Source organism: Notechis scutatus, chromosome 2 (genome assembly GCF_049901735.1).
Source record: "Notechis scutatus isolate UNSWTSFEM ecotype Mainland chromosome 2, rNotScu1.2, whole genome shotgun sequence".
Classification (NCBI taxonomy): Eukaryota; Metazoa; Chordata; class Lepidosauria; order Squamata; family Elapidae; genus Notechis; species Notechis scutatus.
Window position 1 is genome coordinate 40,049,556 of NC_142010.1, and position 26,778 is coordinate 40,076,333.

Genomic DNA, 26,778 nt, shown 5'->3' on the forward strand with positions numbered 1-26,778 from the left:
AGATTTGAAAAGCAGAGGAGGATTAGGCCTGCCAAACTGGGAAGTATATTATAAGGCAGCCACCCTACTATGGATAAAGGAATGGGTGAATTTAACCAACAAAAGAACACTAATATTAGAAGGCCACGATATGCAGAAAGGATGGCATGCCTTTCTGTGGGAAACTGGGAAACCCAGGCAATCATATTTCCATAGGCATCTTATCAGGGACTCTCTATTAACCAATTGGAAAAAAGTACGTAAAAAACTTTATCTAAAAATACCGATTTGGCTATCTCCAATGGAAGCGATAGTACACCCTAATAATTTGGATATAACTAAAATGATTAAGTACGAAAATTTATTAGACCTACAAGGAAAACTGAAAACCCGACAAGAATTACAAGAGCGAGGATTTAAAATTGATCAGTGGGTGTACCTTCAAATTCATAGTAGATATAAACAAGATATTAAGGAATTTGGAATCTACAATAAATTACAGACTTTAGACAAAATTCTATTAGGACCGAGCAAAAAAAAATATATCTAAATTTTACAAACATTTATTACAAACTGAACTAGAACAAGAAATTGTCAAAGGAAATATGATTGCATGGAGCAGAAACGTGGGACGGAGCATTACTCTAGCAGAATGGGAAAGGATCTGGAACAGGAACATTAAGATCACGAAATCAGCAGCTTATAAAGAAAACACATATAAAATGTTTTATAGATGGCACCTGCCCCTTCGAGATTGGCGAAGATGCACCCCAACACGAGCCCCAATTGTTGGAAATGCCAAAGCATAGAAGGTACCTTCTTCCATTTGTGGTGGTCGTGCAAGGAAACCCAGAAGTACTGGCAAAAAATTAGGCGCTGGCTAGAGGAAATAACCAAGGAACAAATAGAGTACAAACCAGTCCTTCCTTCTAGGAATTTTCGATAAACAAATACCCAAAAAATCGAAGTATATTGTAATTCATATCTTAACCGCAGCCAGACTGGCATTCGCCCAGTGCTGGAAATTACCTTCCATTCCCACTGAACATACGGTTATTCAGAAAATTTTACAATGCGCCGAAATGGACAAACTAACCCAAGCACTGAAAAATAAAGAATCCTCATCCTATTACAACAATTGGAATCCTTTGTATAATTGGCTAAACCAAAGATAGATCACCTCTAGGAAAATTATGGCCGAGGGCCTCCGAAGCAAAGATAAAGAAAAGCACCGCCGATGATACTTTTGAAGAAGAAAGGATCTTACAGACAGTCACAAAATATGGTTTTATTTTAACTGTTTTCCCTACTCTACCCTTCCCCTCCCTTACTCTTCCCTTTCCCCTCTCTTAGGCTTTCCTCTCTCTCCCTCTTGGCCTATGCTAAGGCCTGTTTGTCTTTTTGTTGTACATAACTTGTAGTTGTGTTTTTCTTTTAAAGGTAAAACTAATAAAGTATTTTTCCAAAAAAAAAAAAAAAAAAAAATTCCTTCATCTTCTAGTTTATTTTTCAATAACTATGATGTAATTGTTCCATTCTTTTTTTCTCTATGTTGTTTTATATGGGTTGTGGGAGAAAAACACCTAATATTCTACATTCTTTCATGAAACCAAAGCACATTTTAGGCAGAACAGACAAACTGAAGCTGCCTGGTGATCCTAAAGGCAAAGGAAATGGAAGGAAGGAAGGAAGGAAGGAAGGAAGGAAGGAAGGAAGGAAGGAAGGAAGGAAGGAAGGAAGGAAGGAAGGAAGGAAGGAAGGAAGGAAGGAAGGAAGGAAGGGGACATTTTTAATGTTAGAAGGTAGTACATTTAGGAGAAAGGATGGGCTTGGAGTCTCTTTAAAAAAAATCAGACAGTAGAGGTTCTAGAGCACCCATAGTAAGACCATCTCATGTTGTTATCAGATCCTACATTCATATAATAAAAATTTAGTTAAAATTTACACTGCTTTTGTAAGTCATATATATCATTTCCAGACCTATAACTTATAATCTTGAGGCTTTCTAATTCTTTTGGTGAGAATCACTGTTATGATATATACAGAATAACCCTTGAGTAACAAGGATATGCACATGGAAATGTTTATGATAGTAGTTCATGAATAATTATCCAGCCACACACAGATACACTAAATTGAGTTAAAGTTTACTTTAAGAAATAGCACAGTCCAAAAAACAGTCCAGGTCATGTATGTTTAACAGTCCAAAGAATATCCAATTACAAAGTCTTCTTACGGGTTGCCTTTGTCATTTACAGTAAAACAAAAATATCAAAGTATAAGCACAGCATAAATACAACAGAGAACCTTAGATAGCAACAGAATGTAAGAGAGACAGAATATCAGAGAGAGCAAGCTATGATCTCTAGCTCCCTCTTATGGTAATTTGCAATATAATCAACCAATCGGAATATAGTATAAATCAATACAGTGATTTTGTCTTAAAGCTATAAACATACATTGTTGGTTTATATATTGCCAACCCAAGTAATTGGTGGACAGATTCCTAACAATCACTATAGAGGTTCAGTATATGCTATTATAAGGTACGTTGTGGCATCTGTCTGCAATCATTTTGGTTCCTAATTTAATCAGCATTTTCTCCATAAACCATTGCTATCTATCTATCTATCTATCTATCTATCTATCTATCTATCTATCTATCTATCTATCTATCTATCTATCTATCATCTGTCTGTCCATCTGTCCGTCCATCCATCCATCTATTCATCCTCTCTCTTTGTGTGTCTCTGTCTCTTTCCTTCTATCTTTTCTTTTTAATTATTATATCTGGTGTATGTTTTAGATAGTGTTCCCTTTGCAAAACTCACTTAACTTTTATTATCATTTTTAACAAGTTTTTTTTCCAATTTTATGATGATATGACATTCAGAAAAAGTGAAAGTTATAAAATTATAATCTTTGCTTGCCCTGATGTAATCATTTAATCCATGTTGGTTCTCTTCAACTGCTACTACCAATAATAAGTGGCCTTAACGTGGTTATTTATAACTGTGTGACATATTAACCTTCCTATAATAATCAGCTTACATTCATTTCATTGTTTGACTGTTAGGACTGGATGTGGCAATCTCAGTGAGGAATAATTTTTATTCAAATTGCTGAAAAATTGCATCTTCTCAAGCTTCCTACTATAATCAGCTCACTATCTGAGACTGAAAACACATTTTACTCCCTGAAGAAACATGCCATGCTCAGACCTCATATTGTGGATTTATTTCTTCCTCTGCAGGAATAAATTGACCAGAGAAAGAGGCAGACTAGTTATAAAGACAGAAAATTAGTACATTATACTGTGTCTAATCTGTATCTAATGTAATGATCAATGATACATTGAAGTGAAAATTTGGCTGAAATTTGCTCAGTGTGCTGTAATCAACAGCAACTATGATTAATGTCCAAATATTATAAATAACATATCACAGTTATTGGTGTTTTAGTCTTCATTATAATATAGTAATAACTGGTTTGCATGGTTTTGTTTATTTTTTAATCCTCCCTATTCAGAATATTTGTCTTAGAAGATAACAGTCTGAAGATATATAATATTACCAAATCTGATGCAGGTGTATACAGCTGCATAGCGATGAATCAATTTGGAGTTGTGAGAAATTCAGGAAATCTGATTGTGAAAGATACTTTCTTTTCTTTATTGTTATTATATGCATATTGAAATCAACATACATATTTCTGTAAAGCCTTTGATTCAGTGGTACACGACAAAGTACTCCTAAAACTAAAATCTTATGGTATCTCTGGACAACTGCATAACTGGATAGAAGCATTCCTGTCAAACAGACAATGGTCAAAATTGGGAGTGTCCTATCAAATTCTGTACCTGTCAATAGTGGTGTCCCCCAAGGCAGTGTTCTAGGACAAACTCTCTTCATACTCTACATAAATGACCTCTGTGATCATATTAAGAGCAACTGCCTTCTCTTCATTGATGATGTAAAGCTGTTCAATACCACAGACAATACTGCTACCCTTCAAAAATATCTTGACTATGTATCAGAATGGTCAAACAAATGGCAACTTCAAATCTCAACAAATAAATGCTCTGTCTTACATATTGGCAAAAATAATCAGAAAATAAAATACAAGCTGAATAGTCAAGACCTTGTTGATGATCCAAGCTCTGTAAAGGACCTTGGAATACTCATCTCTAATGATCTAAGTACTAGAGCCCACTGTAACTACATAGCCAAAAAGGCATTAAGAGTTGTTAACCTAATCCTACATAGCTTTTTCTCTGGTAATATTACACTACTAACTAGAGCATACAAAACATTTGCTAGACCAATACTCGAGTACAGCTCATCAGTCTGGAACCCACATTATGTATCTGATATTAGCACAGTTGAGAAAGTCCAGAAATATTTTACAAGAAGAGTTTTCCACTCCTCTACTCGTTGTAGAATACCTTATGCCACCAGACTCGAAATTCTAGACCTAGAAAACCTTGAATTACGCCGTCTTCAGTCTGATCTAAGTATGGTATATAAAATCATACATTGCAATGACTTACCTGTCAATGAATACTTCAGCTTCAACCATAACAACACAAAAGCACACAATAGATAGAAACTCAAGGTTAACCGCACCAAACTTGATTGCAGAAAATACAACTTCAGCAACAGAGTGGTCAATGTCTGGAGTACTCTACCTGACTCTGTGGTTTCTTCCCCAAACCCCAAAAACTTTAACCTTAGACTGTCTACTATTGACCTCACCCCTTTCCTAAGAGGTCTGTAGGGGGTGTGCATAAGTGCACCAATGTACCTACCATCCCTGTCCTATTGTTTCTTTTATTTTTCTTATATGTACCCATTTCATGTATTCATAACTATGTATATACTTATACCTATTATCTTGTAAGTGATTGACAAATCAAATCAAATCAAATAAAAATAAATACATATTTGATAAATCATGCTGAGATCTCAGAGACAATATTCTGTGAATGCAGTTTGAAATTTATTTTCTTGGGGGAACAAGATTGCTGAAATGCCTGTGGCAAACCAGAGGGATCCTTGTCAAGATACATGCAATACCTATGGTTCGATACCTTTCTTAGAGGGAAAGACAAAAATCAAGTTCAAACTTAGTATCCAAGCTTCAGACTGAATAATGAAATATTTCAAGGAAATAGCCGTTTTGCAAACTAACTCTACAAGGCAGAAAGATGAGGTACATCTGAACTCTTGTTTAGTCTCAGAAATTAAAGCTGTACAAATGTTTATTTCTGAAGCTCCAGGGTTTTGAGGTACATAAATCATTTTTTACCTGTCGAATATAACCAAGAATCTTTTACCTGATCAAGGTGAAAAAATTAATTTATTTAAAGATAATTTTATTAAAATTATTATTTTAGTGGTCTAGGAAGAAATAAAGAATAATGCATTGTCTTGATAAAAAATAAATAAATCATCTTTTAGGTAAAAGTAAGTGAAGGAACCACTGGCATATTCTATGCAATATGTTGAACCAAATGACCTAAAGTGATCCTTGGGAATCCTTTATTCAGCAGTGTAAGAATCTTGTCAGTCACATAAGACAGTGGTCCCCAAACTTTCCAGCCTGGTAGCCTGGCTGAGGGGGGAAGGGGAACCAGGCCATGTAAGCAGTGCACTGATGCACACACCCAGAGCTCCACTCATGTGAATGGCAGGGCATGCATGCAGTTCTTCTGCAAGTAGAGCTACCACTTGAGCGAATGGAGCTGTGTGTGCACATGCTGCCAATCTGAATAGGCCACAGCCTGGTAATGGCCCATGGGTTGGGGAATCTGGTTTGCAAGACATTGAGTGTTTGATTAGGAGATGCAGAAAGGAACAAATATCCACAGATCCTTCTGTGGTCATGCATTGTCTCTTCCTACCTACCTCCTGCTCCATGACTTTACCAAAACTGCTGGTTTTCTGGAAGCTCTTATTTATACAAAGATCATCCAAACATAGAACCTGCTTACAGTAAAAGTTCATTAGGTCAAAAATCAAGTAAAAGACATGACCATGAAAAGACAGTTACTTGTCAGATCATTTAACTTTTTGTACTGTGATAATTCAATGGTGTCTGAGACTAATAATAGAAATAATACAAATACCACTTAGACTTATATACCACTTCACAGTGCCTTACACCCCTCTCTAAGTAGTTTCCAGAGTCAGCATATTGCCCCCAACAAACTGGGTCCTCATTTTACTGACCTTGGAAGGATGGAAAGCTGAGTCAAACTTGAGTCTGATGAGATTCAAACTACCAAACTGCAGGCAGCCAGCAGGCAGCAGAAGTAGCCTGCAGTACTGCATTCTAACCACTGTACCACCATGGCTCTTAAAAATAATCCTCCCCCTTTCAAAAAAAAAATGTGTATCAGCAGTAATTGCAAAACTACACAGTCTTGGTCTTGTAGAAACCCTTGGAATAGAAACTTCTTGAATGAATAAATGGAGATAGAGCACAAGTCTTTCCTGAATGACAGGGGAGGGAATCTGCAGTCCACTATGAGGTGGAGTATAAATGGAGTAAAACTGAGTGGAGTGGGCTAGATACTAGTCCTGTGGTTAAGATATATATGTTTAAAGTAAACTGAAATGTTTGTACAAAGTTGATTTGCATATGTTTGAGTTCTGATGTGTGTAGTCACAATATTCTGAAAAACCTTTCCCATATATCAAGTTAGATGTGTTTTAGTAACTGATCACCTATCTTTGCAAGTTATCAATGGATATTTTCTTTTTTTTTACGTCCTCCAATGGACAATCCTAAAGGTCATATATAACAGTATACCAGCTCCACAAATAATTTGGCAATGTGTACTGAAACTGATTGAATATGTTATCTTAAGTTGTGCATTTACATAAAAATGGACAAGGTTATTAATCCAATTACCACACAAAAACCTGGCTGCCCAGATGAATATTTTATCTCTTATCTTCTGCCTGGTTAAAAACACAAAGCTGATATATTCACTTGCAAAACTTTATTATCTAGCAACACATGTTTCCAGTAGTACAATATCCTTCAACAATGTCTGTAGAAGATAGAGAAGGCATTGTATGCTGACATTTTATTAATTGTAACATGCTATATTTGATAAGTAATTGTTTTTATTTGCATGAACTCTGGCCTGTGACACTAATAAAGTATGGTGTGTATGTTTTACTAGTTGGTGGACTGGTTTGGACTTATAGATTAGGACAAGGGTGGAAGGTTAGGCTAAGTAATGGTGGAGATATGGATGAAGATCATATTTATTTATTTTATTTTTATTTATTTATTTGATTTGCCAATTGTTTACAAGATAATAAGTATAAGTGTATACATAGTTGTGAATACATGAAATGGGTACATATAAGAAAAATAAAAGAATAAGAGAAACAATAGGATAGGGACGGTAGGCACGATGGTGCGCTTATGCACGCCCCCTACAGACCTCTTAGGAAAGGGGTGAGGTCAATAGTAGACAGTCTAAGGTTAAAGTTTTTGGGGTTTGGGGAAGAGACTACAGAGTCGGGTAGAGTATTCCAGACATTGACCACTCTATTGCTGAAGTATATATATATCCATATATGAAATATATCCATATTGACAGGCAAGAAGAGCACAGCAGTGATAATTCCATCAGTAGTCTGGCAAGAAGCAATTAAAGAATGACAAATACCTCTTTCCTTTTTGATGCACGGTCCATAGAATTTTATATTTTATTTGTTGTTTGTCATATTTAAGAACCACCCATCTCCTTCACATTGCAAAAACCAATCCCAACCACAAAAAAACTTCGCTCAAGACCAGACTTATCCATACTGCAAAGAATCCACTCCCATGAACTCCGCAATGAGCTCAGACAATGGAGAGAAGGATTTCTACATTGACTACCATGCAGATTGTATCAAAAGTAAGTCACACAACCCACAACTCCACATCCAACCCTACCTCATCCAACCCATCATCACTCAAAACTAGGCACACACGGACCTAACTACCTCAATTCCAACTACAACTGGCCTGAAATGCAATCTATTCAATGCAAGAAGCCTTGTGAATAAAATACCTGAATTTCTCCTCTTACTAAATATGGCTAAATTCGACATCATATTTGTCTGTGAAACATGGCTCAAGGCATCTCTCCCTGACTCCATTACCACAGTCATGTTTACCGGTCAGATCGTGAAATCCGTAGAGGAGGTGGTGTTGCTATCTTCTATAAAAAGTCTTTACATCTAAAAAACATCCAAGTTACCCAAGAGCTTGCTCTTCCTGAGACCATCGTCTGTGAACTGTCCTTAAATATCACATTTCGATTTTTGCTATGTTACAGAGTCCCTGATTATGACATCGAACATGTAAACAAGCTAAATTCATTACTAACATGGGCAACATCCTGCAAACAAACTTTTATTTTTCTTGGTGACTTCAATCTACCTCACATTAACTGGACCCTAAACAAATGTAAAACTGAACCCATACATGTAACCTTCCACAATGCTGTAACAAACCTGAAACTGGAACAAATAGTAGCCAACAATACTAGACTTAACAACTGCCTTGATCTCATCTTCTGCAATAGTTTGAATTCAATTTATGGAATACAGATTAAAGAACCCTTTTCCAACAGTGACCACAGCATGATTGACTTTTTTCTCAACATATGTCCACACAAAAATCAACATAAGGATTTGATCCCCAATTACAACTTCAAAAAAGGCAACTCTGATCTTACAGACAACGATCTCTCATCCCTTGATTGGCAAGTTCTATTCACTGGATGCAATACTGTTGAAGATCACTACAACATATTTTTACTTGAAGTCAAAAGAGTCATCAAACTATATGTACCAATAACAACTCCAAAAACCAGAAAAAAAACAGATTACCCATAACAATAAGGAAGCTTCAATCCAAAAAGAGATCACTTTGGTGGAAAAACAAATCTGGTCATGTTGCCAACTTCAAAAGCTGATACAAAAATTTATGCCACCAGATAAAGACTGAATGCACCAATTATCACATTAAACAAGAGGAAAACCTTCTACGCACCAATTCCACCCACGCTTTCTATAATTTTGTAAACAACAAACTAAAAGACTCAAGGTCCATCCCACCCCTGAAAGGACCTAATGGTAAACACTGCAATGATGACACCATTAAAGCCAACCTCTTTAACACATTCTTCGGTTCAGTATTGGTAAACAGCAATGGATCATGCCCAGTATTTCCTAGTTGAACCACAGACAACTACAATGGTCTAATACATATCGATTTTACAGAAGACAATGTTGAAAAAGCACTACGCAATCTAAAACCATCTCTATCAATTGGACCGGATGGAATATGTGCCTACTTTTTAAAAAAGCTATCCACTGCCATGGCCAAACCTCTACGCATAATCTTTGAAAAATCTTTCAGGACCAGCTCCTTGCCAAACCTATGGTCACAAGCCACGGTCATCCCTGTTTTCAAAAATGGAGACCACAGCCTATTTGAAAATTACAGACCAATTTCCTTATGCTGTGTCACCTGTAAAGTCATGGAATCAATTATTAACCAATCCATTATCCTCCACTTAGAGACAAACAACCTACTCTCTAATAAACAATTTGGTTTCAGAAAAAAACTATCCTGTAATCTGCAACTCTTACACTGCAAAAACATATGGACTACACAACTCGATCAGAGCAAAGCAATAGACGCAATCTACATAGACTTCTGTAAAGCCTTTGATTCAGTGGTACACAACAAACTACTTCTAAAACTACAATCTTATGGTATCTCTGGACAACTGCATAACTGGATAGAAGCATTCCTGTCAAACAGACAACTAATGGTCAAAATTGGGATCATCCTATCAAATTCTGTACCTGTCAACAGTGGTGTCCCCCAAGGCAGTGTTCTAGGACTAACTCTCTTCATACTCTACATAAATGACCTCTGTGATCATATTACGAGCAACTGCGTTCTCTTCGCTGATGACGTAAAGCTATTCAACACCACAGACAATACTGCTACCCTTCAAAAAGACCTTGACTATGTATCAGAATGGTCAAACAAATGGCAACTTCAAATCTCAACAAATAAATGCTCTGTCTTACGTATTGGCAAAAAAAAATATATCAGAAAATAAAATACAGGCTGAATAGTCAAGACCTTGTTGATGATCCAAACTCTGTCAAGGATCTTGGAGTACTCATCTCTAATGATCTAAGTGCTAGAGCCCACGTAACTACATAGCCAAAAAGGCATTAAGAGTTGTTAACCTAATCCTACACAGCTTTTTCTCTGGTAATATTACACTACTAACTAGAGCATACAAAACATTTGCTAGACCAATACTCGAGTACAGCTCATCAGTCTGGAACCCACATTACGTATCTGATATTAGCACAGTTGAGAAAGTCCAGAAATATTTTACAAGAAGAGTTTTCCACTCCTCTACTCGTTGTAGAATACCTTATGCCACCAGACTCGAAATTCTAGACCTAGAAAACCTTGAATTACGCCGTCTTCGGTCTGATCTAAGTATGGTATATAAAATCATACATTGCAATGACTTACCTGTCAATGAATACTTCAGCTTCAACCATAACAACACAAGAGCACACAATAGATAGAAACTCAAGGTTAACCGCACCAAACTTGATTGCAGAAAATACAACTTCAGCAACAGAGTGGTCAATGTCTGGAGTACTCTACCTGACTCTGTGGTTTCTTCCCCAAACCCCAAAAACTTTAACCTTGGACTTTCTACTATTGACCTCACCCCTTTCCTAAGAGGTCTGTAGGGGGCGTGCATAAGTGCACCAAAGTCCCTACCGTCCCGTCCTATTGTTTCTTTTATTTTTCTTATATGTATCCCTGTATTCATAACTATGTTTTTACTTATACCTATTATCTTTTAAGCAATTGACAAACCAAAATAAAATAAAAAAGATTTTATATGTTCACATAAGAGTTGAGAATGTAGTGCAGAATTAAAGAAGACTTAAACGGTTAGGTAATTATTTTGCTTTAAAATAAAATAATAATAGTATGTTTTTATATTTATATTGTTTACTTATAAACAAAATATAAATTAACAGCGGATAGTTAGCTTTCATTCCCACTGAGTTCTTCCCAAGAACCTAGGAGGTTGTAACTTATCAGTTTATCCAAGCATTGTGACATTTTGTAAGTGACCAATGGAAATATTTTCAATGTGCAGATTTTCTAAGTGCCATCATCACTTTTTCAGTATGATAGTCGGTGTACCAACAACTACTTTGACAATCATGGCCAGCATATGCCATAATTTTTCAATTTCAATTTCAATTTCAAATCTTGATACCTTGTGCAATCTTCTCCAATTCTTTTTGTTTTCTATTCTAATATCTCCTGGTATTACCACATCAGTTATACGCAGTTTCTTCTTTTTAACCATAGTTGCCTCTGGTGCTAATACTTTACCAGACTTTCATTTTCTGTTATGTTTATAGAATATTTAATAACATGTTGTTATTGATTATTATACTTTGCTGTATTGGGACTTTCAGGAAGTAGTTAATTGCACAGAATCTAGAGAAGTGTTTCACAACCATGGCAAGTTGAAGTTGTATAGACTTTGACTTCCAATATCCTCCAATCATCATGCAAATCCACATATCTTCAAGCTGCAAAGGTTGAGAAACTCTGGTCTAGAAAGCTGACTAATACAATACCATTTAATAATAAATAGATAATCAAGTTTGCCATACTTTACCAAAATGCAAGTAAAGTGAAATCCATCTTGTACCAACAGTCTTTCATTCAAATAACTTGGCTCATAGCTCCAGAAATTATATAGCTCTCACTGACATCATAACTGAAGGCAATCATTCATCTGCAAAAAATTTATTATTCCTTCCAGTGGAGAAATAGATGAGGACATCACCTGAGCCTCCAAGGTCCTGAGGTTCTCTCCTCAATCTTCACATCTGTGCTGATAGAGTTGTCATCGCTCTTGGCAGTATCATTTTAACTGACAAGGATTAACAGGAAAGGATAATTGTCAATGGATTTAATAAATTCCCCCAATAATGAAACAGACCTTAGCATCATTATTTGGTTGAGCAGCTGCCTCCTGAAAATGTATAAGAGTGTTATGCAGACAGCAGGGAAATGTAATCTGACACTTACAAGTCCCAAAAAGAACAAAACTTACAGACTTCCATTGTAGTTGTGAAAGAAAGGGATTAATCGGTCTTCTTCAGCAACACAGTTATCCAAGCAATGAATCAGAATACACCAGAACTTTATCTGTATTATACAAAATTCCACAGCATGAACACTCCCTTCCAGAGATATGGGGACTATACTAATGTATGTTCTGAAAGCAAACCGCAACTGGAAATTGACTGTGTTACATCTGTGTATTTCCCATGGAGGAAAATGTGTTTCATTACCATTACGTGCATCTGCTTAAAAAGAACCCAGAAGCTTGCAAAAAGGGAACACAATCCCAGCAGCAAACTCTAGGATTTTCTGATAAGCAACCTGTTCATAGTAAGCAATCCATCAAAGAAATTACATGTTTGCATAATCTCCTGGCTATTAAATTGGGCTTTCATATGATGCAATTAACCAATAGGTGGAGTCATAACATGCTGTTCAATCTTTCCAGTGCCTGAATATTCACCAATTATGATGTTAGCAATAGCTCCTAGCATGTTCTGTATTCTGTACAGCAGTGGATTTGTCTTCTGTACAGATGCAGATAGATAAACTCAACAAGATGTCCATAACAAAGTACATTTATTGGTTCCTCAGTATCCTCATAACTCACATTTGTGATGAAGTTCTTCTTTAATGACCAATCCTTTGCATATCTGTCTTGTAGGTAAAAAGATGATTATCTGCTATCCTTTTTCTCTCATCTCATAGTGGTAGAAGTAGAACAGTTACCACGAGTCCGTAAGTTCAATCAAGAGTGAGGAAAACCTCCCCCAACCCCTCTAGGGTCAATTTAATGACCAATTAGGATCACAGATGTGGTCACGTGACATCGACTACATTTCCCAGGATACCTTAACTAAATTTATCATGATGCATTCCCTTAAAGGGACAGCTCACAATTGCTACCTAGCTATCCAATTCCCATACACTGGCTGGACAGCACACAGCATGTGAAATAGAATAAAAAGTCAACCCAACTGATAACATTCCCTACACCTTTTGTTGGATAAAAATCACTACTTTTTTCAATCAGAATCTCCTTGTATTTTTCAGAGGAAACAACCAGGAAGTTGCAAATGTTCCCCTGATTATTGGAAAAAGGATAAATGTTACAGAAGCAGAAAAAAGAACATTATTGGAAAGTACAGTCCAGACTGGAAAGTAAATCCAGACAAAATGAATCTCAATCAGAGATAGGTGGCATACACAGGACATATACCATCAGCTAAATAATAAAATCTGATTTAGAAAGGCAGAGGCAATTTGGAACCACAGGACAGCACCAAAGGATATTTACCTGAGCATGCATGACTTGCTTCTTGACTAAATTCTACCATATACGGCAGTCGTAAAAGGTAGAACCAAAACAACAACAGAACTGACACCATAGAGTGAAAATGGACAGATCACCAAAGGAAAAAAATATTTCAGAAATAAAGCCAATGTCCTAGCCCAAAATATTGCCAGGAGCCCTCAGACATTTTCAGGAATCACCATCAGATATTCAACACAGAATTCTTCTTAGAAATGTCTATGAAAAACTGAAAAATTAAAGGCAAGGGTGAGAAAAAAGTTAGTAGCTGTGGTATTTGGAATACAGATTTTCCACTGGTTCGGTTATAGGAATCTTTTTGATCCCAACTACTGAAGAACAGATAACAGATAACAGTTAATTAAAGTTGGAAGGGACCTTGTAGGTCATCTAGTCCAACCCCACCACCCAAGCAGGAGACCCTATACCATTTCTGACAACTGATTTGGCAATTTTCTTTATGAACCAGCTAAAGTCACTTAGGTGACATGGGCAGTGTAGAAATTTGATAAATAAAAATATATAAATTATATCCAACTTTCATAGCTCATGTACATTTCATATTCCAGGTTGTTGTTGTTTTTTCCATTTTCTTCCAGCACAGATAGTTACTCTTGTTAAGAGAAGAAGATTCATCAATATTCAGGCTCCCCAAAATTCCCCTTTCTGCATCATTATTTTGTAGACTAGTCATATCATAAATTTGCAATCCCCCAGTAACAGGTTTGAGAACTTCTTGACTGGGTTCTTCTTTCTGCTACCATATTTGAACTTTTCTTCTGGGGTACTTCTATAAAACTTTGGTAATGTAGATCACTTAGTATTTTTCCAATCTCCCTTTTTATCCATATTTTGGATCAGAATAAAAATGAATCCCAGTTAAAATAGCAAAACTAAAGAAAATATAAAGTTGCCATATGGAAGTAGAAGCATATTTTCAGTTTAAAGAAATTTAAGATGGACATATGTAAAAGCTAGTTGTGGTTGAAATGAAGCTGCTGCTCACCAGTCTGTCCTTTATTGCATATTTGAAATTCTATATTGAATAGAAACAATGACTAATAACTTATAATAACTAATAAAAATTAGTCACAACTAATAACATGAAGTGTTAGGGCACATATATACATACAATACATTATCATTATTCTAATCCTTTTTGAAGTAAGCAATATCATATAAAGAATAGCAGGCACGACACAAGAAAAAGAAAAGAAAAGCTATACTGTATTGCTAAATATAGTTTACACACGCACCACACACTTTTTAACCTTAAAAAGAATTCTTGTTTGTCCCATGGCCATACACTCCTTTGTGTAGCAATTTGATTTTTAAAAACTCTTCACTTGTTTCTTTCAGGTCTCCAAAACTTTCATCAACTCCATGCAACCATAACTTCCTCGGTCTTCCCCTTCCATTCAATCAATTTATTCTTCCTTATATTTGTCTCATGGTTTGATACTTATTCTATTTACGTGACCAAACTTCTGAAACATACTATGGTATCTTCATACTGCTCACTCATGCCTGAATTCAATTCACATTCCTTAAGTACCTATTCATTCTTATACCCATTTTTCCTGTATTCTTACAGATACTTTTTAGGTAAACCATTCCCATTGCATTAAAATTATGCTTATATTTCTTCCAGCATACTCAAATCTACTTCCATATAACTAAATGAACAGAAGTGTGTTCTTCTGTAAATCATATAAATAGCATTATGCATGCAGTAGAGATGGATACTAACTATGTATGGTGTTTCAACTATGTTTTTTTAAATGAAATAAAAGCCTTAATTTGACAATTGAAGTTTTTATTAAAAATCAAAATAATAACATGGTATCACAATTACAACATTTTCAGAGAACATTTGTTTTGGTTCCTTTCTGGAGAAGTTTGGGCAGTTCAATTACAGGCCTCATTGGTTTTGTACTGTATTCAACTGAAATGTCAGAATCTAATAAATCTAATGTTTATTGCTGCTCATTGGGCTGCTTATCCTTGGTGATAGAAATCTATATAATACCTCACAGTCACTGAGTGTCTATTCTTCCTTTTGGAAACAGGTTCTGCTCCATGATACATTCCTACAGAGAGCAAGCAAAGCTGATAGTTAATGAGAAAAAGGAAGTTTTAAAGAAAGATTCTTAAGAAACAATAGCTTGAGTCAAATGAAGCGATCATTTCAGCATCACTCATAGAAATTGATGTGATCTGGTTAGACTGGTATATCCATAGAGACTTTACTTTAGTCTTCTTTGAGATAGGTATGTTTTATTCTTCTAAGACAGCAAGAATGCATATTTCATGGAATGCATGGTTGAATTGCTTAACATAGCATAGTAGAACAAAATAAAATAACAGTGTGTGGCATTTTCTGGATTCTGTTTCCCAGATTCCTTTTCTTTGCAATTAAAGATACATAATTGTAGACTTTTCTCCAACTTCTTAGACACTATGCTTAAACAAGTGGCAGATACATTTGGCTGGAAATTCATATTCAGATCATGCAGCCTAACCTGTCAATCACCCTGGGCACTTAAAGAAGTAAAAAGAGATAAAGAAAGATTGTGATCTGAAAGATTAACCCTTAATCTTCATGAGATGAAACTCTGATACAGGGAGAAAGACAGAGACAGAGAATCTAGATATAAGTATTTTTAAAAGTTCATGTTACTTGCCTTAATACAACTGATTTCAACCTAAATAGTTTCTTCAATTGAACTTTGGGTCACACAAGCAAGAAGAGATAGACAAATGTCTATTTTCCAAGTGTTGCATCTAGGGCCAGTCAAGGGGGGCAAAAGAATACTTATCCATTATCTTGTGAATATCTCAGGAGAATTTTATGCCTGATTCAAAGTATCAATTCATTTTCAAAATCAGATTTCCCCCCCCCCTCTATCTGAAGGGTGGTGGTGGTGGTTGTGGGGAATAATCAAGTTTCTTTTAACTAGCATCCCTAAATAAGTACTGGTTGAATTGTGAATAAATACACAATTCATAAATACATTTTCCAACAGATATTGCAAGTTGGAAACACTGGAGTTCTCTATTTATATTATTGTCCAGATTAATGGCCATTATATTGTTATGTCACAACATCATTTTTTTGTTTTCCTACCAATCTACATATTTGGTATAGTATTTATCACTGTATCCAGGATTCCTACTGCAATTTATTTACATGCATATGAATTACCATGACTGCATAATGCTTTCATCAACATACTCACTTCAACTGCTTATAACAAGGGAGTTGTTATCTCTAATTTATCAAGCAATCATTGGAACAATAGTAAAGAGGTGCAGGTATCAAATATGTGGTTCATTCTTTGGTCTCCCAGGTAAACTAGAAGGTTGCTAATGAAGTGGTTGAGGATAATGATTTGGTTGAAGTGGTTGAAATGACTTTTGCAGTTGTTTAAACGGGTGTCTTTGAAAAAAGAACTTTGAAATCTTTATAGTTATTCTTGAAATGCCTGGCATTTGTCAACTTCTTGTATGCTCAAGGACTTTTTCCTGTCCCACAGAAAAGACTGTCATCATTAACCCACCTTGTGATATTGATGTTATCATTGGAGAAAGTGTAGTTCTGCCTTGTCAAGTGTCCAAAGATCCATCCATTGAGGTTGTTTTTTCATGGTCATTCAATGGAGATCTTATCAATTTTAAAAGAAGAATGACCCATTTTGAAAGAACTGGAGATGTAAGTTTAGTTTCATCGCTGTTTGTATGCATATACTTTTGTACACTCATTTAAAAACATCTCATTTTGAAATGACATGAAAATTAGTTTTACTTTTTCTCCCTGTAATAAACTATGTACAGGGACATTTTTTATGTATGCTTGTGTAATGTATGCATGTGTGTAACAGATGTATAATAGAAAGCTATCATCTGTGCAGTCAGCATCTAGTATTAAGTTTTGCACTGCATAATTATTTGAATCTATTATCTGGCCTAAATTATAATAACAGAGTATTTCTATAAATGTTATGCTTTCTCTCTGCTTTGGATGCTTTAACAAATTGAGCACTTAGAAAAGCACTTACTTTTTTTCATGACAAAGGCAAGGCATGATGATAGTAAACATAGTCTACTCCCCCCACACACCTTTGATTTTCCTGCTGGAGGTGAGATCCGCCTCCATCCTTTTAGCCTTCCTGGTTTTGCTAGCTGGCCTGGAGCCCCAATGGCTGTGCTCTATGTTAGGGGTGGCCGATGGGGTAAAGAGAAGATCCCTGCCCCTATGTTGCTCCTCCTCTTGGATTTGAGTCTCTTTTTAGTATCTCTTAATTTCAATAACTTTGTATTATCTTTTTATGATTATGTAAGCCACCCAGTGTCACTTCATATAAATTTAATAAATAAATAAATGGAAGGAGTTGAAACAAACATCGCTGAAAGGCACCCCCATTGGCGCTACCAAGAGCGCAGAAGTCTAAAACCTCCCCAGCCGAGGAACAGACGTCGCCGAAAGGCACCCCCGTTGGCGCTACCAAGAGCGCAAAGGTCTAAAACCTCCCCAGCCGAGGAACAGACGTCGCCGAAAGGCACCCCCGTTGGCGCTACCAAGAGCGCAGAAGTCTAAAACCTCCCCAGCCGAGGAACAGACGTCGCCGAAAGGCACCCCCGTTGGTGCTACCAAGAGCGCAAAGGTCTAAAACCTCCCCAGCCGAGGAACAGACGTCGCCCTCCAGGCACCTGAGAGGACTGCCGCGCCTGCGGCTCGCCCGTGAAGACCGGCGAGGCCCCCCCAGGGCAGGCAAAGAGCCGCCTCCCATTCCGGCCGCCTCTGCCGCCGCCGCAGCCTCCGCTGCTGCCGCCTCCCGTTCCGGCCGCCTCTGCCACCGCCGCGGCCTCCGCTGCTGCCGCCCCCCCGTTCCGGGCACAAACAGACTCCCCCTGATACCTCCAGTTCAAACACACCCCAACCAGGCACCCAGATGAAACCTAGCTTCCTAATAAATGATAGCCATCCATTTACTCAGAGCCAAGCCGCACTAAAAGCCTCTAATACAGGAAACACAATGTTGCCAGCCAATCAAGACAAAAAAAGCCACAAAACAGACAGAAGATATTAGAAACACCAATCAAGCAGAACACAGCAAACTCCAAGACCAATAAACACAGACCAAGACTCTCAACCAATCAGGATGAAGAAAAAACCATTCTGGCACAGTGTAGGCTAGCCCCAAATTTAAAACAGAAATGGCTGTGAAAGTCTGATTCACAGACGAACACTATACAGAAGCCTGATGATGGCAGATGAGATTCTGCCGAAACGTTGCTGCAACTTTAAAAGCACAGCTATAATGACGTGGGAAAATACCCAAACAAAGCTGAATACCATACATATATATAGTGTATATATCTATATTCATAGATTTTCACGGGTACAGGTATGCAGGTCTTTGGGTCTTTTCCCGTGTAAGATTGAGAGTATCTTGGCAACATTTTGAAAAGGTTCCACTCATCATTTTCAGGCTGGTGCTTTCGGCTTTGTGCTTGTGCGAGCAAAGTGTGATCAGAGCTGCTGTCTCCCTATATATACTGGTGGGGAGGTTGGCTGTGTTGTCATTTCTTGATTGGTTGATGGAGTTGATGTTTGCAGATTGGCTGGCTTTTTTGTAAGAACATGTGTGGCTGAGGTATTGGCTGTGTGTGTATCAGCCTCCTGTTTTGAAATGACCTGGGTAATGGGCTGTGTGATGATCTTCTGAGTTCTATTGTTTTGACATCCTGGGTCTTGTGCTGTAATCTCTTGGGTCATAATGACCTGGGTCATGGACTGTGTGATGGCCTTCTGAGTTCTATTGTTGTCTTGTGCTTATTGTCTTGTGCTGTAATCTCCTGGGTTGTTGGCTGTGTTGTAACATTCTGAGATTTTGTGGTGTAACCTCCTGAGTTCTGTGATGTGATATCGTGACTGGGTGGCTGTGATGTGATGTTCTGGGTTTTGGTTTGGCTCCGAGTTTGAGACCTGGATATGTGTTCATGGACTGTGTCCATTTGCTTGGTCTGGGGATCGGGGTGTGTGGCAGCTGGTGATGCAGCTGTGGTATGGTTTCTGGATGGTGGTTGCCTTTCATCTATGGGGTGGATTTGGGTTTGAGTCTGTTGAGGGAGATTGGTGGTGGTGTCATGTGTTGTTTTGGGTCTGGTGTTGGTTTTTGTGGCTGGGACTCATTTGTTGATAAGGGTTAGTTTCCAGATGTCTGGCAGACGGGAGGTATCATCCCGTTTATTCATGTAATGGGGCTGTTTCTCTATTTCGATGGTTATTTCTCTGGTCGTTTGTTATTTCTCTGGTTGTTGGTTGATGGTTGTTTCTCTATTTCCCTGATTATTCTGTTGTTGAAGTATTCAGTATTGGAGATTAATTTGGTTCCCTCAAAATTAATTTCATGTCCTGTGGCTTTAAGGTGCTGGAAAAGGGAGGAAGTATTTTCTTCTTTTCTGACTGCGTTCTTGTGTTCTGCGATGCGTGCATTTATTCTCCTGTTGGTTTGTCCAATGTATGTGGCTGGGCAATTGTTGCATGGTATTTCATAAACTCCTTGGTTTTCTAGCTGGATCTTGTCTTTGGGGTTTCTTAGGATGTTGGCTATTTTTTGGTCAGTGCCGAAGGATGTCCTGATATTGTGTTTGTGGAGAATTTTGCTGATTTTATCTGTGTTATCTTTGATGTAGGGGAGGAGGGTGATACTGTTGTCCTGTTCTGTGTCTCAGTTTCTGGGGGGTGTCTCCCTTAGGATTAGGTTGCTAATTGTGCTTCTTTGGAATCCATTGGAAATTAATACGTTAGTGAGGGTGTGTAATTCTGTTCTCAGGTGGTCTTTGTCAGCTAGGCGTTTGGTTCTGGAGATGAGGGTCTTGGCTACGGAGTTGATCTGTGAAGGGTGGTGATGGGATTGTGCATTTAAGTAGCAGTTGGTGTGTGTTTTCTTCCAGTGGATGAGGTGTCCTAGGGTAGGGGTCACCAACCTTTTGGACCTCAGAGACCACCAAACTCATAATTTTAGATCCCAGAGACCACTAACTGGTTCTGTGGGCATGGCCTGATTTGTGGTTGTGGCTTGGTGATGTGAATGGCTGGGCATGGCTTGTATGTAAATATTATCAATATTTATATAAATATTGAATTTTTTATAAAAAAAGAGCAACTTTTACCCAAAATCAGGCAAAGCAAGCAGGCAGATTGAGTTGCTCACAGAATCACAGATTCATTCAGAGATCTATCTATCCGCCATTGGCTAGTTCAGTCTGTCACATAAAATTTGCTTGCAAGCAAACTCACAAAATTAACTCACAACACACCATGCATGTAAATATTGATATATATTTTTTTGAAACAAATTTTATTAATTTTAAAGACAAACCAAGCATCATTAAACATTAAAACATTAAACCTCTTTCCATTACAAATTCTTACAAGGCAGATAAAACTGTTTTATACAATATACTTCTAATATATCCCATTTCCACTTAAATCAAATTTCTCATTATTTCTCTTTATTCTATTACATTTCTTCAATATTTATCCATTTTACACTCATCATATTCATATTTCCCTCTGCCTTGTTTACAATTATTCTTCTCGCTTTCTCCCAAGGTTTTATTAAATCTCAATCAAACATACACACACAAAACACAAAAACATAAAACTTCTTTTTAAAAAATAGCTTGGCCCCGGATTACCTCTCTTTGTATGGACTTCAATTAAATTCATATTCAACTTATATACCATTACCTATCTTATTTACCCTTCTATATCTTCATTATAACTTCTCCCCGTTTTCCACTCTTCTTAATTCTATTTTATTTATTTCATCTTAATTTAAATCATTATATTTGTATCTTTTGTCCATTCTTTTCCAATTATCCATTTATCTCATTCATATTAAAAAAAAAAAAGATTTCTCCTGAAATCACTAATCGAAGTATGATGCCTTTCCATCGCTCCCCTCAATTAACATTTAAGGTAACACCTAGTTCCCTATCTAATTCTGCTTAGTACGTTCTATTTACTAAAATAATGAATCCATAAAGTAATTAAATATATAATTAAACATTAAATCTCATAACATTCCAATTATCTATTGCAAAAGCAAATACCATAATAATAAGTTCATACAAACATCCACACAATAGTCAATTAAACTCTATACTTAAACTAAATATTTTAAACATTCCTTTTAATATTTTATTAAATCTTAAAATCTATCATTATTAAACCTTTAATGTTTTAATCTTTACTTATAAAAATCTAATTTTCTATTTCTAATACAAATACTACAATACTATCTTATGTACCTTGCAGAAATATTTTGAAACAAAATTATGCATTACCCAGTATCCCTAAAAAAAGATTTCTTTTTCACATCTTGTTTTATACCTTTGTGGCTTTTTCCCCCCTTCTTCCTTCCTATCTTGTCCCATCTGGTCTTTTTACCCCCCTTCGCTTCCCCACTCTGTTGTATTTTTCTTTTCTTTTGCTTTCTAACATTGTATTGATTTTGCATCTTATTTTTCTCTTTCTTGGATGTTTTTTTAAGTCTTATGTCCTCTTTCCTTCCTCTCTTTTTCCTTCCTTTCTTTGTAGACTCATTAAAGATGGCTTCTTCTTCTTCTTCTTCTTCTTCTTCTTCTTCTTCTTCTTCTTCTTCTTCTTCTTCTTCTTCTTCTTCTTCTTCTTCTTCTTCTTCTTCTTCTTCTTCTTCTTCTTCATCCTCCATTAATTGTTGTGTTTGTTGATAAGTGGCAAGCGCCATTTCTAAAAAGCGAAAAATTTCTCTCACACCATCTTTACCTTCTTTTTTTATTTTACCATATTCCTCTCTCAGTTCATCAACAGATAAAGCCATTATAAACCTTTTCTTCTTCTTTTTTCTCTTCTTCTTCTTCTTAACCAAGATAATTCAAAGCTTAAAACAATTCCCCAAAATCCCAAAGTCATCAAACAATCCAAACAGAGCACAAAGTTCACACTTTTTCTTCCTGGGGTGATATCAAGTGGCAAGGGAAAAAAAACCCAATCTGTATTTTAAAGTCTTATTACAATTAACTTCCAATCTCAAAATCTTCCAGGCATCTCCTCCAACAAAATCTTAATAAAAAATTTCCTTTTGTCCTCTCCCTTCCCACTTATAACAGAAAGCTTTAAATTTTTACCTTCTGTAAAATAGCAGGATTTTCAATATCCATTTGTTAAATCCATGTGGAAGGAGAGTAAACTTTCTCTTTAAACACTTTCACTCGCCGCTTGTAAATCTCTTCTGGAAACAAAGTATCTTTCAAAAAATCAGGATTTTCAGGATATTACTTGTATCTTATAGTCCCAGTTCAGCCAAAAAACTTTCGCTTTAGAACTTTCTCCTTCTTCCTCCAGCACAATCTTGTCCAGCTGTCAGCTTCTTTGTGGCGGCCATTGCTGACCGCTGCTCCACCGCCTTGAGAAAAGAGGGTTAAGCCGGGTGGGGAAGGGGTCTGCGAAAACCCCAACCCCCTGTCCAGATCCCTCCTATCTTCGGCTGCCTCTTCGTGGCAGCCTTAGCCTCCAGATCCGTGGATCGGAGGCACCAAAGCGGCTAGCGCGGCAGGGATCGCACAGGATCGCAAATCCCTGCCGCTTGCGAAGCCGACAAACCAGAAGTCCCCAATATTGAATTTTTTATTTAAAAAAAAAAAGCAACTTTTACCCCAAATCAGGCAAAGCAGGCAGGCAGATTGAGTTGCTCACAGAATCACAGATTCATTCAGAGATCTATCTATCTGCCATTGGCTAGCTCAGTCTGTCACATAAAATTTGCTTGCAAGCAAACCCATAAAATTTGCTGGCAAGCAAACTCACAAAATTTGCTGGCAAGCAAACTCACAAAATTAGCTCACAACACACCATGCATGTAAATATTGAATTTTTTATTTTTTTTAAAAGAGCAACTTTTACTCAAAATCAGGCAAAGCAGGCAGATTGAGTTGCTCATAGAATCATTCAGTGATCTAGTTATCAGCCATCAGCTAGCTCAGTCTCTCAAATTTGCTTGCCGTGAGTCTGCACTGAATTTGCTTGCAAGCAAACCTTCAGTCCTAAGCGAGGTTTGGCTGTGCTGAGCTGAAGATCTAAAGGCTAGCTAGAAAGCAAGAAATCCAACCATTTCCTGCTTCCTTGCTAATCTAAATCTCCCGGCACAGCAGAACAGATGATGGTCGGAAAAAGGAAAAATAGCAATTTAGCAGGCAAGTTTACTGGGTAAGGAGTGAGTGGGCAGGGGGGGTTCCTGCGGGCCATGTGAGCGGCGCAGCCTTGTGTTTCTGTGCAGCCTGGATTAATTGCTTTGTGGGGGTGCTCTGGGGATGAGATTTCTCTGCCGCCCACCAAAATTTTCTCATGGCCCACTGGTTGGCAACCGCTGTCCTAGGGAGCCATTGGTTTTTTTGTAAATTAGGACATCCAGGAAGTTGGTTGTTGGGTTCTGTTTCCATGATGAATTGTATTTTGCGGTATAGTCTGTTGAGGTGTGTGAGAAAGTTGTCCAGTTTTTCTTTCCCGTGTGGCCAAATTACGAAAGTGTCATCTACATATCTAAGCCAGACTTTGGGTTTGTGTTCGGATTTGTCTAGAGCATTGGTTTCAAAGTGTTCCATGTATAGGTTAGCAATGATGGGTGAGAGGGGTGATCCCATAGGTGCTCCATCTGTTTGTATCTTTGTCTACTGTGGATGAAGTATGTGTTGGTTAGCCAGTGGTTGGTCAGATCTAGGATGTGCTTAGGGGGGTTGTATTTGTTTTGGATGGCTGTCAAGGCTTCTTTAATAGGTACTTGGATGAAGAGGGATATGAAATCGAAGCTCACAAGTAGGTCACGAGTATATATTTGTTTTCTTAAGTTTTCACGGGTACTTACATGTATGGTATTCAGCTTTGTTTGGGTATTTTCCCACATCATTATAGTTGTGCTTTTAAAGTTGTAGCAACGTTTCGGCAGAATCTCATCTGCCATCATCAGGCTTCTGTATAGTGTTCGTCTGTGAGTCAGACTTTCACAGCCATTTCTGTTTTAAGTTTGGGGCTAGCCTACTGCTGTGCCAGAATGTTTTTTTCTTCATCCTGATTGGTTGGGAGTCTTAGTCTGTGTATATTGGTCTTGGAATTTGCTGTGTTCTGCTTGATTGGTGTTTCTAATATCTTCTGTCTGTTTTGTAGCTTTTTTTGTCTTGATTGGCTTGATTTTGTCTTGATTTTGTCTGATGATGGCAGATGAGATTCTGCCAAAACGTTGCTACAACTTTAAAAGCACAACTATAATGACGTGGGAAAATACCCGAACAAAGCTGAATACTATATATATATATAGTATATATATAGAATGACATGAAGAATGACACCAGACCCACACCCACGAGGGCCACACAAGATTCCACCACCACACTTCCACGTAAAAAGCAGACTCACACCCACACAGAAGATGAGATTCAACCACGGACCAGAAGCTGCACTCCAGCTGCATCACTACCCACTTCAAACCCCTCTAAGCCATACATGAAGCGAACTGACCCCACCATGAAGATGCAGCAGGACCATGAACTCGAAGCCAAACAGCAAGATCACAGCTCACCAGCTCAAATCCCCCAGCAACTAAGACTAACCTGAGCACAACCAAGCCCCCACCTGAACAGAACACACCTCCAGCCAATCAGAACACGGCCAACCCCCAACCAATCAGAACACAGCCAAACCCCCAACCAATGAGAACACACCCCCACCCAATCAGAACACAGCCAAGCCCCCACCCAATCAAGTCACACCCCCACTAGCTCACATCACTCTGAGAAGCACAGAGCGGAAGACAATGGCCAGGCTCCATTACAGTGATGAGTCAAAGACTACCTGTATGAAAGATAATGAAATAAAATAGCACCTTTCATTTAGTTTACTTTACTTTACTTTATCATCATTGCACCTCGTAGAACGAAATTAAATACCATTTACTGCGCAGGACCTGAGATTGGGAAAAACCTTACCCACCAATATAAACTGTTCCAAAAACAATAGGGAAGCAATTGTGTTTTGCAGCTCTTTTCTAAACAGTGACATTGCTAATTAATGTCATCTTCAGAAAAACAGGTGTAACAAATGGTAATAAAAGGGAAAATGGAATGTCTGTGGTATACATTACCAAATGAAACCTGATCATGAATTGATATTTTTTCTACAAGCAAATGAATTATTACCCATTTTATTAAAATGGAAGAAAGAATTAATTGTGCAGTTATCTGAAAATTTTCATCTGATTCTCAGCTATGACCCAGTTGAGGCTTTGTTGAGCAGTGGTATTAATTTCTTTCCCATGCAAATACAGTAAATATTTACTTATTTAACACAAGCCTAATTGAGCATGAACTAATTTGTTGGACAGTGGAATGTTAGCTATACTTGGCTTAAAAGTCTTATTTTAATTCTTCATTTTAGTTAATCATCCCATTCACTTTTCACAGCAAAATTGCTTGACATTTTCCATCCAAAAATAAGATATATACTTATTTTTATGAATACAGACTACCCCACAGAAAAAGAAATAACAAATTTGTCAAAAATGAAAGGGCTACATTTCTTGGCTATCCTATATTGAAAGTTGAGATATATTGAGGCCTGTATAACAATATATATTGTACATATTATATACTATATCTATTGAATAGTAATAGTAATGTATAGTAATAAAATAACTATAGGATATCCAGTTGCTCATGATGTGGATAATTTTGCAGCAATAGTGGTAATCTACAGAAAAATAAATGACACATGTTCAAGTAAATGGGTATAAGGAGTACTTGACTTACAATCATTCATTTAGCAACTGTTTGAAGTTTACAACAGCAATGAAAAAGTGTCTACAACCAGCCCTCATATTTGTGACTATTGCAGGATCCCCAATGTTGTACAATGAAAATTGGCGACTGGCACGTTGCAGCCTCATTTGATGATCACCATTGACAATCTTCCCAGCTGGCTTCTGACAAGCAAAGTCAACAGGGAAAGCCAAATTGGCTTGATTCACTTAATTGAAATGATCCACTTAACAACCATAGCAAAAAAAAAAAAAAGATAATGAAACTGTACACACTCACTTAATCTCCTTACCATGGAATCTCTGGTCCCAATTGTCATAAATCGAGAACTACCTATAAAGGATACAGAAGTCACTTATGAATGTCTATTGCTTCAGATTGATTTCACTGAGATGAACTATGACAGAGAAATCAGTTAT

At 37.2% G+C, this 26,778-nt stretch overlaps 1 protein-coding gene across 1 annotated transcript in view; it reads left to right on the forward strand.

Annotated features, from left to right (window-relative positions):
* The window catches only part of LOC113417959 (contactin-6-like), a 137,876-nt gene that overhangs the window by 88,303 nt on the left and 22,795 nt on the right, over positions 1–26,778 (forward strand). Inside the window, exons 11-12 of the mRNA XM_026676589.2 lie at positions 3,508–3,633; positions 17,036–17,213. Of these exons, the coding sequence (XP_026532374.1) occupies positions 3,508–3,633; positions 17,036–17,213 (304 nt within the window). The remainder of the gene's footprint in view (positions 1–3,507; positions 3,634–17,035; positions 17,214–26,778) is intronic.